The sequence below is a fragment of the Pelophylax lessonae genome (genome assembly GCF_965119305.1).
Source record: "Pelophylax lessonae genome assembly, chromosome: 5".
Classification (NCBI taxonomy): domain Eukaryota; kingdom Metazoa; phylum Chordata; class Amphibia; order Anura; family Ranidae; genus Pelophylax; species Pelophylax lessonae.
This window is the reverse complement of record NC_138772.1, coordinates 262,127,306-262,143,253: the sequence shown is the minus strand read 5'-3', so window position 1 is coordinate 262,143,253 and position 15,948 is coordinate 262,127,306. Positions and strand designations below refer to the sequence as shown.

Below are 15,948 nucleotides of genomic sequence, written 5' to 3'. Positions count from 1 at the left end.
GGGAGTCTGAACTTCTCTGTCTTCCAATACTTCAGTCGTTGGCCAAGCCTTCAACATTTGGAATTTTCTGAATGCCTGCACCCCCTTCTATGTGCCGTGGTTCCTGCCACTGGTAGTGACAGAGATGGCAGAGGTGAGAACTACAGGTATTTTCAATTTCAAGAAGTTGTTAATTTTGATGACTTTGCTGGAGATGGCAGCATTGGACAGAGGAATTAGGATTTGCTGCCGGGCAAAGAAGTAAGTATTGACAGTCTTCCACTGCAGGGATCAGTTAAGATTTCATCCATCTAACAGTACCTTGAACAGTGCATAGAACTTGCTGTAAGCTCTTTGTTGCTCCCTTTCTTGTCATAGATCTTCTTAAATAGCAGCTGTAAAATTTCAAACTGGATATTGCACTTTTGAAGGGAACGCCACTTATTTCCAGCCTTTTCAGGTATTATGGCTTCATACCTTCTTTCCCATTTGCAGAAACTAATATTTTTCTATTGTTTGAAGTCATTAAAAAAAAGTGTGTGTCCGTGTATATATATATATATATATATATATATATATATATATATATAAATATATATATAAAGTTTATGGAGAAAAGAGGGAGAGGGATGATGGCAGCTTGATTGCTAGAGAGCTATGGCATGAGAGAGAGGGAGCACTGAAGTGCTTATAACAGTTTCTGTGCTTATGTACTGTCATAAGTGATGTCCAAAGAAGTGTCAGGAGGACCACTTTAAACTTAAGCCCAGTACACATTGGCCATGTGTACTGAAGTCAGACCGACAGAAGCCGCCCTAACATCCAGTTTTTTTCAAACCGGCATGCTGGAAAACCAGCATCCGATTAGTGCTGCCAGCCAATGGCTGCAATCACTGATCAGTGTGTTCTGGTGTGGGGGGGGGGGGAGCAGTCTCCCTGTCAGAACACAATAGCTCAACAGGAAGAAACCTGCACTAATATTGCATAGTTCCATTTGGCTGGCTTCTGTCAAAGGGGCAAGATCGAAAAAGGTCCACCGATTGGCTCCTGATCAGTGCTCTCGGCCAATGGCTGTGAGTGTTGACCGGAGTGTTCTGGTGGGGGGGGGGAGCCCCCCTCTCAGAATGCAATAGAACAGCAGGGCAGATCAATGTACAGTGGATAGTTAGTACAGTGGCTCCTCCTGAGCTGTCAGTTTTTTTCATTAGCCCTGCTGGGTTGAACGAAAATAAAACCACTAGTGTACTAGGTTTTAGAAGCTGAAATCAACTTTTGTCATTATTAGGAATGCCTAGAGTGCTTTTTATTAAACAAAGACTCATTTTAACCTTATAAAAATCAGCTATACTGAAAAAACACAATGCTTGGATGAGTTAATGATCCAAATCAGTCAGCCTACCCAAGAGTGAATGTAGGAATAAGGCATGTCTGGCATCACACAGAAGGTGCTTGGTTTGCACACAGTAGGGAAGAAATGTTAGCCTCCTATCTGAGCAGATAGAGCTTTTAACCACTACAAAACATGGCACTTTTACCCCCTTCATGCCCAGACCAATTTTCAGCTTTCTGCGATTTGGAAACTTTGAATGAAAGAAGTATGACGAACCCCAGACTGTACAGAAAAAATAGTAGACTAATATTGAACACTATGTTCATTTTTCCCAGAACGTGCAAGTTTGTGATGGAGTTATCCAAAAAAGTGGCTACATGAATGTACCATATAAGAAAACTTAAATCAATTAGACACCAACTCTCCTAAGTTAAAAGGTCCAAAATGCTAAAAAGACACATTAACTGCTTAAAGACCAGCCGCCGCATACTGCAAACACAGCACACCACTCATCTGTCACTAAATCAGGGCTCCTGTGTTCCTATTATTTCAGGACACAGAAGCCTTGTTTCCATCCACCAAGTCTGGCCCCCACATAGTTATAATCACTTCCTAGGTATATGTTTAACCCTTTGATCACCCCTGGTGTTAACCCCTTCCCTGTCAGTGTCATTATTACAGTAACAGTGCATATTTTTAGCACTGATTACTGTAGTAATGTCACTGGTCCCCCCAAAAGTGTCAGAAATGTCAGTTAGGGGTCCGATCTGTTCACCACAATGTCGAAGTCCTGCTAAAAACCACAGATCGCTGCCATTATTAGTAAAAAAATAAATAAATAAATGAAAATGACATAAATCTTTACCTTAGTTTGTAGAGGTGATAACATTTGTGCAAAAAAACAATCAAAATACACTTATTGGGATTTTTTTTACCAAATATACGTGGCAAAATACAAATTGGCCAAAAATGATAAAAAAAATATATTTTCAATTTTTTTTTTTATTGGGAATGTTATTTAGCAGAAAGTGAAAACTACTGCTTTTTTTCAAAATTGTCGCTCTTTTTTTTTTAAAGCGCATAATCAAAAAACCGCAGAGGTGATCAAATACCACCAAAAGAAAGCCCTGTTTGTGGGGTAAAAAAGGAAGTAAATTTTTTTGGGTACGGCGTGGCACGACTGCGCAGTTGTCAGTTAAAGTAATGCAGTGCCGAATCGCAAAGATATGGCCTGGTCATTAAGGGGGCAAATCCTTCTGGTCCAGAAGTGGTTAAACTTCTCAAGAGAAATATACATTAGATCTACCTGTATATGATATTTGGTATCTAACAAATCATAATTTCATTCTGCTAATAATGTGCTGATTGACGGATTATGAAACCTTTTCAGATGGAAATATAGTTGTATTTAGGATTATTGGAACAAAGACTGTGTCTGCTGAGAATAATAAAATACTCTCAGCACACCTACAGCACATCCCTAAGATGCTTTGATTGGGTAGCGTTAACTAATGCAGGCCATAGACGATACGAATATCGTCCGAAAATCGTAAATGCCAGTGTTATCGAACGATTTTCGTATCGTTAGTGTGGTATGTAAACTATGCGTTTTTCGTACGACAGCAAAAATTCACATATCCAACATGTTGGGTTTTTCCGCGAAATTTGTCCAATTTTCGTATCATTAGTGGTTTAGTCATTCGATTCCACAGAACAACACACAACTGCGCATGTTTCCGAAAAGAATGACCCGGAAGGTAAATAAAAAGAATATCAACACGGACGACTGTTCAGCCGAAAAACCGCAATACATCAAATATTATATGTTCAAGCAAACTCTGCTAAGAGGCCAATATGTGTGCATGAAAAGTGTAAACACAAAAGTATGTGTATTGCAAATTGACTTTTAACACCTTTTTTCAATAAACGGACCCACTGCATTGTTGTACAGCTGCAGAATAAATGGTACAGCAAGTTTTCTTTCTGCAGGATGTATATGTTCCAATATTGTTTGTCATTAATAACATATGGTTATCCTAATTGTCATTTTAACAGTAGATTATTTTGATGAGAATGTCATTGTCTATACTACCATAAAGATCAATAGCTGTGTATACAGTTGATATCACATAATGCATGAAATAAAGACACTTGAAACCAATTTCAAAATAACCATCAATTTATTGATGAACAATAAACAAAAAGCGTAGTTGCGCATGTCCAGCACACAAACATTTCCCTATTTAGGATCTTAAAAGCTTGTACATATGTACATCAATATAGTTAGTAAATATGTACATACAGCCAAAATTTAACAGTACAAAAGTACATAAACAGTCACATAGTGCAATTGTATTTTTAATAAAGTGCAAGTCAGAGCAAGGGCCCTTTCACACAATCCAATGAGATTCGCCTGTCATGTTGTCAGGCGGAACTCATTGGAATGTTCCATGCATCCCCATAGGGCAGCGAATGTCAGTGGAAACATGTCCACTGACATCCGCTGCTATCCGACCCGATCAAAGCCTGACGGATGGAAATTATCATTTACATCTGTCAGGCGGATCGGATGGATATGATGAAAATGGACTGGTGGTCCCCAAAAGAGAACGGTGGGGTTCTGACAGCTCTGTCTCTGCACAAAGAGCAGAGAAAGAGCTGTCAGACACCTGCTCATAGGGGATTTGGGGGTGGACCCCCCTTTCAGCAGAATGGAGTACGTGGGTGCATGCGGACAGTGTGAATGGGCCCCTACTTTATAACAACCATTTTTATTTTTTAAAGTGCCATAACGAAACATGGTCTTAAAAAAAAATTTTTGTTTCCAGAGTATTTAAACCTTTGCTAATTGGTCTATCACATCAGAAATCCTGCCTTGAAACAATTTCATTTTATTGCAAACTTTCTCAATATCTGAATTGATTTGCATTAAATCAGCAATCATGCGGTTTGCAGATGCAGAAGTGAATGAAGAAAAGCCAGCAGTAGACATTGTAAAGCCTATAAGAAAACATGAAAAATCATAAAAATCACAGTATAAACGTTATAATGAGCATACGTTTATGTGACATTTGGTTATGTACCTGAACTGGTGGCAATGCTGCTCCAATCACTGCCTTCAACTGGTGTGAGACATATCAGTGTTGTGTCAGTTGTCATCTCAGACTCTGCACTTGTCTGCTGTTCATTTCCCGCCTCTGCATGGGCCTTTTTAGAATGTCCTTTGAAAATTAATAAATACATGTATTTAACTTCAAATACTATACATATATTTAAATGCAATCACACTATGCATATTATTTCTGTATAGAAGACAAAAATACACTATAGATATGCATAGAAAATCACAATGATGCAAGCTGTGTAGTATGCACTCTCTGCATGCACATGTCACATGGCATATACAGAACATACACTCACACAGAAAAACCCAAGAACATCATACATTCTTGTTAAAAAGTTTATACTTACTTTTTTGAAGAATTTTATTGATTTTCCTTAGCTCATGGGATTCTCTGGATTTTAAGTCAGACCAGCGTTTTCTCACTTGATCTTTAGTGCGTTCAACACCATGGTTTTTCTGTAGGACACGTATAACTTTCTCCAGAATTTGATCTTTTCTCACATTTTTTTTAGGGTAGACTTGCTTCCGACAGTCATAATCCTTCTTTTGAAGAATGTTCACCATGTCCACCATCTCCTCCAAAGACATGTTGGTGGCTTTCTTCTTCCTGGGGCTTGTCACAATGGTTGTCTGGTGACCTTCTTCCACCTCCACGATTTCCTGCTCCTCATCTGTCCCAGATCTTTCGCTCTGAGAAGCTGCCATGTCTTGTCCCTCTGCCATGATTTCTCCCACAAGCCCCCGAAAGAAAGAAGAGGCGGGGCCTGTACATGGTATATAACGCACGTGCGCATTGCACGAATATGCAGCGACTTTTCGGGACGTAGGAAAGTCTATTCGTGCAGAGAACGCTGAACACACATCCCTGAGGTAAGTTCAAAATGCTGACTCTCCATTGCATATTTCACTTTTTCTACGGAAATACTGTGTTATAATGTAAATATATGCTATTTTATTACTGATAGAAGTCCTTTTGCAGTATAGGAGCTGTTCAAAAAGGATAAAAATTAGACCTCACTCCTGTCCAAACTTATCTCAGTCACGATTCATGGCACATGGCTCATCCATTATATGAACAGGCTGCATGAAACTTGCATATCGTGTTAGTTCTATTGTCTTAAGTATTATTTATTCTTCTTATTTAGTCATTATTAATGTGCAAAATCATTATGTGTTATATTTTACACATGTATAACAAGGCTTTGCAAGGTAACTTAGTAAAATATATATATATATTTTTTTTTTTTTTAAAGGAAAATGCCTCTCACATTCACATCTACTGAGTTCCTTCCCCAATTCATTGATAAATACAGAGAATTTTCGTGCTTATGGGATGTGAAATCCAGGGATTATTCTAATAGATATAAGCGTGATGAGGCCATCAAAGAACTAAAGGAGCTATGTAAAGAGGTTTGCAAAGATCCAACTGACCTATATGTAAAGCACAAGATTGCTAACTTGCGGACTGTTTTTAAAAAGGAGTATAAAAAAATACAAGCGTCCAAGAAATCTGGAGCAGGGGCTGATGATGTCTATGTCCCACGTTTGTGGTACTTCAAAGACCTGATGTTTCTTGCTGACACAGATGATCCAAGAGAGTCCCATTGCACTCTGCCACTAAGTGCTGCATCAGACTCCAGTTTGATATCTGACCCAGAAGCAGAGGAAATGTCACAGACACAGACACAGACTCAGACACAGGTATATCCAAATTTTCATTTAATTCACAATGTTTTTTCTTTGGGGGGGGGGGGGTTGGAGGGCCCAATGAAACAACTATAGGGTCAGGGGTCCTTCTGCCTCATGGGCCAGTCATAGTAGAATGTAACAAAAACTAGAATAAAGAATACTCATATATTGTATATGATTTATTAAGCTGTCTTTATTTAGAGCAAGTCATTTCTTACAAAATATAATACATATGATTATATGCGATCCTGCCATGCAACTGCACCACTACCCATAAAATAATCTGTGTAATGAATGCGATTTTGACATGCATTTGCAGTTGGTAGCCTAGGCCTTGCAGGAGCTAAATTTACCATGCCACTGCTGTCATTTCGCCAATCACCTGGCACAATTGTGCCACTGGTAAGATCTTCAATATCAACTGCAGTTGATGGCATATATGACACAGTTGTGCTTCTTAAATAATTGTGTAACATACAGCAGCACTCCACTATTATGTCAATTTTTTCAACTGTAACATTAATGGCGGTGTGGAAAATGCGGAATCTGCTGGCCATGATCCCAAATGCATTTTCTACCACCCTTCTCGCCCTAGACAATCTATAATTAAAGATTTTCTGGGGAGCAGTTAAATTGCGCAAGGGATAGGGTTTCAACAGGTGTTCATGTAAGGCAAATGCATCGTCCCCAATGAACACAAAATTAAGGCCCTCAACTGTCTCACTGGAAAATGGAAGATGCAACATTCCTTCTTTTAATCGATGCATAAATGGACTGCGCTCTATCACACCTCCATCCGAGTTTCTTCCATTTTTCCCTATATCCAAGTACATAAATTCATATTTGGCATTCACAATTGCCATTAGAATTATGCTGAAGAACCCTTTATAGTTGTAAAAATAGGATCCTGAATGTGCTGGTGGTGTAATTCTCACATGTTTCCCATCAATTGCGCCACCAAAATTGGGGAAATTCCACATGTCCTGGAATTCTTTGGCAACTTCTTTCCATTCTTCAGATTTAGAAGGAAACTGTTGGCAAGATAGAAAAAAATTAAAACATGTTTTAATGATAATTAGTGATCATATTTTCTTCTTAATTTTTTTTGTTTCTATAGGATACACCAAGCCCAGTATCAGAGCAGCCAGGAACATCAACTCAGAGAACTCAAAGAGGAAAGAAGAGAAATCTTGACTACGATACTTCCAGTTTGCTGAAGGATGCATCATCTATCATGAAGCAGAAAGATGATGAATGTGATGCTGTGGGTCATCTGGTTGCACACAAATTACGGAGAATGTCCATGGAGCAACGAGACATTTGTGAAGCTTTAATGCATAAAATGATTGCCATTGGACTAAAGGGCAATCTTACACCTAACACAGATATAATAGGGTATCAGGGATGTACATCTGCTCCACCTGTAACATCTGCTCCACCTGTAACATTTGCTCCACCTGTAACATCTGGCCAATATTGGCACCCAAATATGTCTCAATCACAGGGAAACCCAAGCTGGTCAGTGCGTCCTGAACCACCTCAAGGTTCTTGGTTTCATGGCCCCCAATACACAAATCTGTAAAAAAAACTTCTAGATATGTTGCTCAATATTATTGCATTTCTTTGGTGTATTTGTTCCTTTTTTATTGGTTATTGTTTAAGAATTATATATTTTCATAATAATGATTTGGAAATGGGTATGTATTGATTTAAGAAAATACAAACTTTTTCAGACAACCGTGTACAGGAAGTTACATATTTTTTAATAAAATTGATGTACTCACAAAATTTGACTTATGTTTGCAGTAATATTCTTACTAATTTAAGTTGTAATTTTTATAATTACCTTTAAATACTGTGGCTGGAGCACCTTCACTATGGCCTGACACGTCTCAGGTATGATTCTTCCCAAGGATTGGGCAGAGATTCCAGTGGTGAACTTCAGGTCTTCATAAGACCTGCCTGTTGCCAAAAAACGCAGGGTTGCCATGAGCCTCTCCTCTGCACTAATAGATTTTCTCATGCAGGTGTCCTGTTTGGTGATATGTGGCTGCACAAGAGCTAATAGCATGTCAAAGGACTGCTGGGTCATCCGCAAATAATTACGGTAATCCTCAGGATTATTTTCTCTGAGGTTTGTTAGCAGGTTTACATGTGAAAATTGCTCCCGTTGCATGAGCCAGTCTTTGGCCCACACTCTGCTCTTCCTTCTATTTTTCTTCTTTTTCTTCTCCTCCTCCAAAGCAATCAATGCAATAACCATTGCTGCCATTTTCTGATTCCTATTATACCTCTTGAATGGCATTTTATTGCTGAGAATAGTCGTATGCTGTGGCGAATGATTGCTCTGTTCGCAAATGACACGATCCGACTTTTAACTGTAGGGGGAGTGCCCAGTGGAGGTGTGGTTAAAAGGTCAAGACAACATTGCATCACTTCCTATACTTGCAGAAGGAAGAAGTGTTTTGTCGTACGATTTTCGAATCACATTGATGGTACACTCGATGATGTGCACGACTGGCGCTTGCGTTTATCAAACTAGAAATCGTACGAAATTCGAAACGTGTATGGCCTGCTTTAGAGGTACCCTCTAGAAGGTCAAAGATAAGCTATTGTATTAACAGCTTCGGGCTCTTGTTTGACATAGAAACTACCAAGTATACTGAGAGCCACGTTTCTAAGGTCAGTGACTCTGCAATATGAGTTGGACTCTGCAAGTGATCTGAATTCTGCACTGAGCAAATGACTGGGTGGTTCTACAGAAGTATTTTTCACTTTTAAGTCATTAAATCCTTTTTTTTCTTTTCACTTCTTCAAAACAATATTTTAAAATTGTGAAGCTGAATCTCTGAATGCTTTATCTAGAAATTAAAGAACTGTGAATCTATGAAGAGCTAAAGTATATTCTGAAGGGCCCCATTCAGACTAGTTTAGTGCAACATTGGCCATTTGGTCATTGCCACGCATTGCAAGTAGGACAGCCTGTTTATTCCTATGGGTAGCAAAAAAAGCTCACATACCTTTTCAAGATTCGCTTGTTACAAGATTTTAGTGCCATGCCTTTGTGAATATTTTTGCAGATGCCAAAATGCTCTTCTTGCTTGGTGTGTTTGAGATGCCATTAACAATAAATAGCACGACAAGCATAAGAAGCATTTACTGCACATTTCATGTACATGCAAGAAAAGTGTGATTTTGCGTTTGGGTTAATGTGCTACAGTGTGAATGGGGCCTGACATTCATGTCTGGGCCTGTCAGCGATCAATACAGAACTGCAAGAGTAGGTGTTATGAATAGTGTGTTTCCTTTAAAATACTGTACGTGGTGGAGGGTACTATGTGTGTATGTGTGTGCATGCAGGGTTAACTGCTCAGTTAACCTGCCCCAGTGATAATAACTCTCAGTCTGCTGAAGCTAAAGCTTTTGTCCTGCAAGCTGCAAAATCTCTGTGCAGGATGAGGCAGATAGCATAATCATTGCACTAGCCATCGATTATTTTCTATAATCACTTGTGCCTGGCTAAGCTATCAAACACCCTCATTATAGAGGAACATGCCATAGAAATCAGGGAAAATAATCCAGATGCTGCAGTCACTCTTGTTTTAGTGCTGCTTACAACAAATAGAATCAAAATCTTCTTTAGAAACTGTACTATACCTTTTAACTATGAGTTTGTGTGTGCTGGATCTTTTAACAGTGCAGTAAATCTCAGCTGGCTGGGAAGTATGCATATGAATTAGGGTTTACAAATTGGTTTAAACCTTCATTTTTAAGCAATGTGTTCTCTGTATCCTAACCTGAAGTGGACAATGTTAATAGGATAATTACATGGTGCATGACCTTTGTCGTGACCCATACCCAACTTCTAAAGAAAAGCATGGCATTGAATACGCAGTAATTGAACCAATTCTTTTCTGTTTGTTCAAGTTATGCAGTCTTATGTTTCACACACCCTGCTCTGATATGTACTCTGTAATTTATATTGCAGTAACATGCAGAGAATGTTTAAAAGTATAAATTACGCTTAAAACCATTTAGAAATATTTATAAACAATGTTACATTTATGTGAACGATACTACATAGTGAAAAACAGGCTATCCCCTTTTATCGAAAAATATTTATTTCACAGAAATAAAAAACAAGCAAACAATAAAAATATGCACTAGTACAATATTTTGCTGCTATATTAGGTGACTCTTCAGTAGTGATGGGTGAATGTGTCCAGGACCAATTCACCAAGGGTTTAGCGACTCTTGTTCAAAACTCAGTAAACCTAAACCTGAAGGAACATCCCACTGAAATCTTTGGGTGCCTGATTATGTGTGTGTGATCTTTCCTGGTAAATGCTGGCCATTTTTAGAGTTAATAGGAAAACAATTGTCAGAAAAAGGCAAGGGAAGTTGCGTAAATGGGGGACTCGTACCAATAGAAAATAATTTTAAAAATATCATACAAAGGTCTTTTCATGCAGCTTTAACGGGAACATTGAAAATACACACGTCCTTTAAAGTTGAAGTATAGGATAAATATAGGTCTTGTTAAAAATGTGTCCCTGCCCAACTATGCTGTATCGATGCAGATGAACAGGGTTTGCCCCACTCCTGGACAGCCAGGCACACCAAATCTTCACAGGCATGCAAAGTCACAAAACAGTCTGTAACTTTGTTTTTTCTTTTGTTGTTTATTAGGGGGTAACAACTTGGATGGGGATAGGGGGTTATGGGATGCCCACTTGATGGCAAAAATGACTTCAGGGACATCTTCCTATGTACAACTTTAAGTGCTTCAGGCAATGCTAGCCCACCTGGCTGCAACTGCCTCTTTCATCAGCCCTCCTGGCTGTTTTTTCACCAGCCCAGCCAGCTGACTTTCAATACCAGCCCACCTGGCTGACTATTCACCAGCCCACCTGGCTACCTTGCTGGAGATTTCTCAGGGAAAGGTAGAAGACTTAAGCACACTGCTGTCTTTAAGGGAGACTAGCTACATGTGGCAGTCTCCCCCTTTGTTAGTCCCCAACAGTGTTAAATTACTCACTCTGTCCTCCTTCTGCTCCAGTGCCTCCAGGAAAGGCTCCTCCCTTTGTTTCTAAGGCAGGATCCTTCCAGCACTCAAGCCCTGGCCCAAAGCAGGACGCCCCCCTAGGGGGTACCCCTCAGGGCCACCAACAGCCTCCTCAACACTGCATCTCCATCTTATTCCTGACTCCCCTTGCTGGCATGGCCCATGTCAATTTATGAGGTTGTCTCTGTCCCCTCCCAGCCCACCACTGGGGATTGGCTGGGGCCCCATAAATATTCACGGCAGTTTTTTCTAACCCCCACCCTCTAATTCTAGAAAGATCTTCAACCTTCCAGACACCAGGGGAAGGCACCAGAGAGCTGCTAGGATGAGTCACCCAGCCCTGAACTCTAGTGAATCCTGACCCAATTAAGACTCACAGACTGTAACATGAGTCAGGTAAATTTTCCTACTCTGCCACTACTAGTAGCACACGCTAGAGGATGTGTCTCCATTGGCTGGAAAAACACAAAAAATGGCTCCTGTTCACAGGAGTTTAACTGGCATCCCATAAAAACATAAAAGGAAGGGGTAAAGGAAACAAACTTAGAAAGGGGCTTTTTACAAATAAATTTGTGGTATCAAAAATGGAGATGGGCTGAACACTCCCGGTTCAGTTTTCGCCCAAACTTTCAAACATTGCAAAAGTTCGGAGCTGAACAATGAACCCCAAACTGTAAAAATCAAAAGTGTCCATTTTGAAGGCTTACGGTGCTTTGTGAAAGTATTCGGCCCCCTTGAACTTTTCGACCTTTTGCCACATTTCAGGCTTCAAACATAAAGAGATAATACTGTAATTTTTTATGAAGAATCAACAACAAGTGGGACACAATGATGAAGTGGAACGAAATTTATTGGATATTTCAAACTTTTTTAACAAATAAAAATCTGAAAAATTGGGCGTGCAAAATTATTCAGCCCCCTTAAGTTAATACTTTGTAACGCCACCTTTTGCTGCAATTACAGCTGTAAGTCGCTTGGGGTATGTCTCTATCAGTTTTGCACATCGAGAGACTAAAATTTTTGCCCATTCCTCCTTGTAAAACAGCTCGAGCTCAGTGAGGTTGGATGGAGAGCGTTTGTGAACAGAAGTTTTCAGTTCTTTCTACAGATTCTCGATTGGATTCAGGTCTGGGCTTTGACTTGGCCATTCTAACACCTGGATATGTTTATTTGTGAACCATTCCATTGTAGATTTTGCTTTATGTTTTGGATCATTGTCTTGTTGGAAGACAAATCTCCGTCCCAGTCTCAGGTCTTGCAGACTCCATCAGGTTTTCTTCCAGAATGGTCCTGTATTTGGCTCCATCCATCTTCCCATCAAATTTAACCATCTTCCTGTAATGTTCCGGTACCTTTGGTACCCTAAATTACACTTTCCACAAGTGTATGCGCCCTACCATTTACTTTTGGAAAGGTGCGCATACACCTTTAAGACTGGAGCTGTCATCACTCAGCGCCGGACTAGATGGCTATTTAAGGCGTTGGTTCTCACTCACATGTGTTCGTTCAAACACCCTTACTTGGATGCTAACCTTGCTTGAAGCTTCCATGCTTGCAAGCTTACTTCGCTGACGGAACCTTGCTGCGCTGATCCCTTTATCCCGCTACTGGATCATCCGCCTCTCCTGAACCACCCTTCGGCTGTATCGCTAATAGTGCTAAGTACCCCGCAGGGGAATTCTCTATAAACTTATACTAAGCTTACACTATCTAGCTCTGCATAGTAAAGACTGTTTATTACATCTGCATAAACTAGATTGCTAGCTCTTGAGACTACTGCTACTTTTCTGCACTGGGTTGATCTCTTTTGTATGTCCACCTGCTATTCTATCATCTGCTATCATACAACATTGCTAAACCTTCCTGCATCCATATGCTACTGTCTCACCTTCAAGTGTCTATCACCTATCACCTCCACTCAACCTATCCCTCAAACTTCATCATTGTGTTACCACATACATAAAGTCATTCTAGGAACCAGCTTGCTAATTGTGTGTATTTACTGGCTGAAATAAGACCTTCCACACATGATGAGTCATTGAGGTTGGGAATGGTATCTCAGCATATCTCTTACATGACTACTGACGTGGAAACTATTTCTGCAGCTGAAAATCCACACCATATAAGAAACGCAGGGCGGGTGAACCCGTTCTGGCTGACGTTGTTCCCTGAACCGGATCCGATTGCACCGGCCTTGGAAGACTTCCTGGCTGTTAATAGGGGTTCTGCCTCCCCTGCGGTGGTGTGGGATGCCCTTAAGGCCTTTTTGCGTGGTCAAAGAAACGCAGGAGCGTTACAGATTGAACGAACCTAAAATGGATTCAGCAGAAATAACCACTCAGGTGACACAATTAAAACAGCAAGTATCTGCGTTAATACATGCACTTGCTGAATTAAAAGAAGACAATCAGGCTCTGTCGCAGCAGGTAATTAGACTGACACAACTTACCTCTGCTCAGTCCCCTGAACCCAAGATAAATCCCCCTTTGGTATTTACAGGCGATCGCAAAAAATTTCGCGAATTTAAAAACGCATGTGAGTTACTTTTTTTGCTAAAACCTCGTACCTACCTTACTGATCACATTAAGGTTTGTACTATTATTTCTTACCTATCAAGCGATCCTCGAGCCTGGGCAGATTCTCTTTTTGAGAAAAACGACCAGCTTCTCAACTCCTATGCCTTGTTCCTGGCAGAGCTCACTAGCCTATATGATGACCCCAATAGGCAGAGTACTGCTGATCTTCAGTTAAGATCCTTGAAACAAGGAAGGAGGCCTGTAGAAGACTTTGTCGCAGAGTTCAAGCGATGGACCCTTGATTCAGAACGGAATGATGCATCTCTGAAAACCCAATTTAGGCTTGGCCTATCAGAAGCCGTTAAGGATGAGCTCGCCCGAGCGGATCTGCCAAAAACCCTGGATGCATTAATACAACTCAGTATTACCATAGATAGAAGACTACGAGAAAGAAAGGCTGAAAAGATGGGAATGCCATTATCCGTTTCCTCTCGGAGTCTGGCCGTTGACCCCGTTCCTATGGAGATAGGAACCATACGCCCACCGCTATCAACTATGGAAAAAGCCAAAAGACGAAATGAAAATCTCTGCTTGTACTGTGCATCCCCCGGATCACAAGATAAATGTCTGTCCCCTAGTCAACAAAAAGAAGGGTGAGTGTTCACATGTCTCCCTAGGAGGATTGACAACTTCATTCACTAACCCCTACATTTCTGTTTTTTTGACATTACAGTGGGACCAGAACAGGATTACTACTAAGGCCATGATTGACACAGGATCTTGTGGAAATTATATGGATATATGTTTTGCTGCTTTAAATAAAATTCCTATTATTTCTAAACTCAAACCTGTCTCAGTAAGTCTTATTACCGGTGTTCCGTTATCCTCTGGTCCGATCACCGATCAGACACAAGCACTTCTAGTCACTATTAACGAGTCTCATAGAGAGACTTCTACCTTCGATTTAATACCATCACCCCACTTTCCCATTGTGTTGGGACTTCCCTGGTTGCACACACACCAACCAACCATAGATTGGAAAAAACGGTCCTTGACCTTCCCTTCTTGTTATTGCGAGGAAACGTGTAACCTCCCGTTTTCCGGGAAGATTCTGTCTGTGGTGACAGATGAGATTGCACCACTATGTTATCAGGATCTTTCTGAGGTTTTTCTTGAGAAAAATGCTCAAGCATTACCTCCTCATCGAGCCTATGATTGTAGCATTGATCTACTCCCAAATAGCAAATTGCCGTTCGGTCATGTTTATCCTCTTTCACAGGATGAACTTGCCCATCTCAAAACCTATTTGGATGAGAACTTGGAAAAAGGTTTTATTAGACCTTCCACTTCTTCCACAGCAGCAGGACTCTTTTTTGTTCGCAATAAAGATTCAAGTCTCAGACCTATCATCGACTACAGGAAATTGAATGCTATCACAATAAAAGATCGCTATCCTCTACCGCTTATCCCTGAGCTCATTGAGCAGGTGCGTGGAGCTACCTATTTTTCAAAATTAGACCTGAAAGGAGCATACAATCTCATTCGAATCCGTGATGGACACGAGTGGAAGACTGCATTCAGAACTAGATACGGATTGTTCGAATATCTTGTGATGCCATTCGGCCTATGCAATGCCCCTGCAGTTTTCCAACGATTTATAAACGATATTTTTAAAGACTTACTAGATGACTGTGTTGTGGTATATCTGGACGATATACTTATATATTCACGGACCCTGTCTGAACACATAAGACATGTAAGACTTGTATTATCGAGATTGCTTGCACATAATCTTTATGTGAAGCTGAAGAAATGCTTGTTCCATAAAGATGAGGTACTCTTTCTAGGCTACATCATATCCAAAACAGGAATCGAGATGGACATGAGTAAAATATCCTGCATTCAGGATTGGCCTACACCAACTACACGCAAGGCGCTACAGCGATTCCTGGGATTTGCAAATTTCTACAGGAAGTTCATAAAAAACTTTTCTGCTATTGTGAGACCCCTCACACAGCTCACTAGCATAAAAATACCATTTAAATGGTCAGAAGAAGCAAATAAGGCTTTCCACTTGTTAAAGACAAGGTTTACTTCCGCTCCCATATTACGCCATCCAGACCCATCCCTCCAATACATTCTGGAGGTAGATGCGTCAAACATGGCAGTAGGAGCAATACTCTCCCAACGACCTACCCACACTTCACCACTTCATCCAGTCGCTTTTTTTTCTAAATCCCTGAGC

At 40.3% G+C, this 15,948-nt stretch overlaps 1 protein-coding gene across 1 annotated transcript; it reads right to left on the bottom strand.

Annotated features, from left to right (window-relative positions):
• Nucleotides 1-6,358: 6,358 nt before the first annotated feature.
• LOC309556481 (uncharacterized protein) lies at nt 6,359-8,394 on the bottom strand (the record flags this gene model as incomplete). Its single annotated transcript, XM_082258937.1, has 2 exons — nt 6,359-7,153; nt 7,969-8,394. The coding sequence occupies 2 exons, from the start codon at nt 8,392-8,394 to the stop codon at nt 6,359-6,361; spliced, it is 1,221 nt and encodes a 406-aa protein (XP_082115063.1).
• Nucleotides 8,395-15,948: the final 7,554 nt, after the last annotated feature.